At 38.7% G+C, this 4,421-nt stretch overlaps 1 protein-coding gene across 1 annotated transcript in view; it reads left to right on the top strand.

Moving 5' to 3' along the window:
- ADGRA3 (adhesion G protein-coupled receptor A3) overlaps positions 1–4,421 on the top strand; it is a gene marked incomplete at its 5' end in the record, with an annotated part of 107,839 nt that overhangs the window by 53,064 nt on the left and 50,354 nt on the right. The window contains one exon of the mRNA XM_023515341.1: positions 2,742–2,813. Within this exon, the coding sequence (XP_023371109.1) occupies positions 2,742–2,813 (72 nt within the window). The remainder of the gene's footprint in view (positions 1–2,741; positions 2,814–4,421) is intronic.

Raw genomic sequence — 4,421 nt, 5'->3', positions numbered from 1 at the left:
AGAATATAAATGTCTTAACACAATAACTAAGAAAATGCCATGAAGGCTATGTTAACCAGTTTGATGAAAATATTTCAAGTTGTATATAAAACCAGCACATTGTACCCCATGACTGCATTAATATAGACAACTATGATTTTATAAAAAGAAAGAAAAAAAAAGTAAGACACTAGGGGTTCTCAGTTTAATCATGGAAATATAATGCCTCAGAATATAATGGTACATTACCATACCACACACATGGACACCCATACACACACACACACACACACACACACACGCACACACACACACACAATGTATACATGCAACAGAGAACGTGTTGATGCTGAGGGATGATAGAAAGTGTTGCTGGTCTAGGAAAATTTCTGGAAGAGGTGAGATCTGAGCTGATGGTCTCTTAAGATTGCAAAGATCTGCATTGATACACAGGAAAAGAACCATTGGTACTTACAGGTCGAATGAGAAAAGACCAGTTTGTCGAGGGCTTCCCCATGGACCAGCAGTAAAATGGCCATTTGAATTTTGCCTCTGACTATGTGATTTGGGGTGTCAATTTTCTGAGCTTTTCTGTTTTTTATCTATAAAGCAGGATTAACAGTACCTCAAAGTTGTAAACATTAATTAAAATTTAAGTTCTCTTTATCTCTGTTATAATTTATGTCTAATAAAAATGTAGAAGAACTCTGTATAAGCTATAAAGTATGTTTTTTTTGTTTTCAGGCTGGTTATCTGTCCTGGAGCTTTCTTTTAAAATATTTGAAAAACAGTGGCTTAGAACTGGTTTAACAGGAGGAGGCCACTAAAAGACATTTGTGTGGGAAAATGGCAGAAAATCGCCTTTTAGAGATGAGCCATCGGGAAAGGGTTCAATGTGAAGCGCCAAATTCAGAGCAGAAGGTCTAGGATAAGAGTTGTCTCCTCTTGGTTTTTTCTCCTGATAGCTTTTTAGAGTGTTTCTTGTATTTCATTCAAATTACCTTTTAAAAAATAGTTAGAGGCTTAAACAATGAGATTATTTCATCTTTACAGTAAAGGAAGAGGTACCAGTTTTTAGAGTAGAACAAATTGCTCCCACTTCTTAGGAAATTTGTAATTTTCGGTGTGTCCTTCAATTTGGGGGAGAAGATATGTGGCCTAATTTTGTTTTTAAATAAAAGATTGATTGGTATACAGCTTTACAGTGGCTTGAAATTGTTTAAATCAGTGGTGTTTTAATTCAGCTCTTTTGTAACTGGATTGTAAGCATTTTATTTCAGGGCTTTTAAAAAAATTTTCAGAATGTTAGAGGGTACAGATGTTTTGTTTACAAACTTTATTTTTGTACAGATTGAGTCAAAGTTGTACACGTAATTGTGCCCTTCACCCAGGTGGCGTACACTGTGTTCAGTAGGCGTGAATTTACTCACCCCCTTCCTCCTCCCAGCTCGATGTTCATTGGGATTTACCACGACATGTGCTCTTAAATGGTGATTGATTAGCTCCACTTTGGTATTGAATACCTGTGTTTGTTTCTGCATTCTTGTGATATTTTACTTAGAAGAATGGTTTCCAGTTCCCTCTGGTTGTCCAAGAAGATTCTGGATCACCATTTTTTTTAATGACTGAGTAGTACTCCATGGTATTCATATACTATGTTTTATTAATCCATTCATGTATTGGTGGTCACTTGGGTGTTTCCACATCGTTGCGATTTTTTTTTTTTTTTTTTGAGACGGAGTCTCAAGCTATCCCCCTGGGCAGAGTGCCATGGCATCACAGCTCACAACAACCTCCAACTCCTGGGCTCAAGCGAGTCTCCTGCCTCAGCCTCCCAAGTAGCTGGGACTACAGGCGCCCGCCACAACGCCTGGCCATTTTTTGGTTGCAGCCATCATTGTTGTTTGGCGGGCCCGGGCTGGGGATTCGAACTCGCCACCTTAGGTGTATGTGGCTGGCTCCTTAGCCGCTTGAGCCACAGGTGCCGATTTTGAATTATGTTGCTTTCTACGTTTGAGTGCAGGTGTCCTTTTTATAAAATGAGCTTTTTATCTTTCAGATATATACCCAGCCAGGGGACCTGCTTTATCAAATGATAGGTCTACTTTAAGTGCTTTGAAATATCTTCATATGATTTTCCATAAAGGTTGTGCGAGTTGGCAGTCCCACCAACAGAGTTTGAGACTTCCCTTCTCTCTGCATCTCTACCAACTTCTGTTGTTTGGGGGCTTTTTAAATATGAGCCATTCTCATTGGACTTAGGGGATATATCATTGCGGTTTTGATGTCCACTTCCCTCATGATTGGAGATACTGAGCATTTTTTCCATGAGTTTGTTGGCCATTAGTATATCTTCATTTGAAAAGTGCCTGTTGATGTCTTTTGCCCACTTTTTGCTGAGGTTGTTTGGTTGTTTCTTACTAGTTTGCTTGAGTTCTTTGTGGATTCCGGTTATCAGCCCTTTGTCATATGTAGAGTATGCAAATATTTCCTCCCGTTCTGTGGGTTGTCTATTTGCTCTTAGACTGTGTTGGTGGCTGTACAGAAGCTTTTTAATTTAATCAGGTCCCATTTATTGATTTTGTTGCTGTGGTTGCCTTTGAGGTCTTCATGAATTCTTTGATCAGGCCAATATCTATAATAGTTTTTCTGGTGTTTTCTTCTCTGATTCCCACAGTGTGTGATACCATACCCAATAGGTGTGTTCTTTTTTTTTTTTTTTTTTACTGAAATTCTTTTCTTTTCTTTTCTTTTTTTTCCAGAAACCTTTCAGGGAATTTGTTTTCTTCATTATCTCAAGGAACTTTTGATTATCTTGGCTCATTACGGTCTTTGTAAGTAACAACTTTTTCTCCTGGTTTGATTGTCATAACTTTGTTTTTGAAAATTAAAAAAAAAAAACATTTATTATATGGTTTGGAGGACTTCATGGGGAAGTCAAATTCATTTGCAAAAACTAGACTCTCACTTGAGAGCCACCATTCCCATGGAGAAACATTCATTAAACCTTAATAATGCTTTTCAGAATAGGATTACTGTTTTCTCCTTAGAATGCTATAATCTGTATTTAGAGTAAATAAATTGGTAACTGTTTCTCTTTGACTTTGTTTTCAAATCAGAAAATGTTTTGTAGTTCTACTAATAAAATCCTAACGTAGAAAATATCCCTTCATATGAGGAATGTGTAGTAAGAATACTTTATACTTTAGAGGTTAAATTTTATCCTGTAACCCCCAGCTCCAAATCAAATTCACAATTGATTGCTGATATTTCCACAGATGTTATTTAGAATGGCTGCTTTGTGAAACCAGTGTAGGATCTTAATTCGCACAGTTCTCTATAGCTTTAGAATCATTTATTTTTATTTATTTATTTATTTTTGCAGTTTTTGGCCGGGGCTGGGTTTGAACCCACCACCTCCAGCATGTGGGGCTGCTGCCTTACTCCTTTGAGCCACAGGCACCACCCCATTTTTTTTTTTAATACCGTTTGCTTAACTGGGAAATTGCACGAGAGTTACTTTTAAAAGTAACCATTTTCAGATAAAACTTACTAGAGCTCAGACTTAAGTTATACTACTTTTATTGGAATTGCATTGAATACAATGTTTTTAAAATTTCCTTCAAGTAGTCCTTGAGATTTTCTTTTTCCAGGGAATTCTTAAGCAGGTTGCTGTTTATTGCCTGCTGAATTCTCCTCTCCTCTCTGTTCCTCTCCCCTTCCTGTCATTTCAGTCTCACCGTGGGGTTTCCTCTGGGACTCAGCTAGCAGGCCCGGCTCCCAGCTCCCTCCCCACAGTGGGGGCAGGCATCTCTGTGCACTTGCCCAGTCACATTGGCTGGGACTCTGCCTGGTCTGTGTTTTTAGCGCCACCACTGTTCTTACCCAGAAGGCTGCTTTTGAGCGGGAGTATCTCCTTTGACTAGGGTGATCAGATTTTAACATTTGTAAAGTGGGACAACATGGGGGTGGGGCGGGGCAGGGGACAGGGCAGGGCAGGGCAGGGCCTGACAACAATGCAAACTTTGATAAGCAGTTCTCAATAATCACTTCTCAGCAATTATTTGTTATAGTTTAACATTATAAAATTAACAAAAATAATATAAAACTCATATTCTGGCGAAATAGCCACATGGCAGCAGTAAACCGTATATTCCCTTCCTGTTCTCCTGCCTGTTCCTGCATTCTTAACAAAAATCGGGACTTTTTAAAAATGCCACGGGAGGCGGGACAATTTGTTCAAAAGTGGGACTGTCCCGTCAAAAGTGAAACGTCTGGTCACCCTACCTTTGACATGTTTACTGAGCCTAAATCAGCCTTCTGGGAAAACTGGGAAATTAAAAGACTGCAAAGAATAATCTCACTTTGAGATCTTGCATAGCAGGAATGTGGGATTATTTTTATACAAAAAGGAGGGAAAATTGCCAGCGGTCTTACCTGCT

Source organism: Otolemur garnettii, unplaced genomic scaffold (assembly GCF_000181295.1).
Source record: "Otolemur garnettii isolate 467f Iridium unplaced genomic scaffold, OtoGar3 scaffold00069, whole genome shotgun sequence".
Taxonomy (NCBI): domain Eukaryota; kingdom Metazoa; phylum Chordata; class Mammalia; order Primates; family Galagidae; genus Otolemur; species Otolemur garnettii.
The sequence above is the reverse complement of the archived record's forward strand: the minus strand, read 5'-3'. Positions and strand labels throughout refer to the sequence as shown.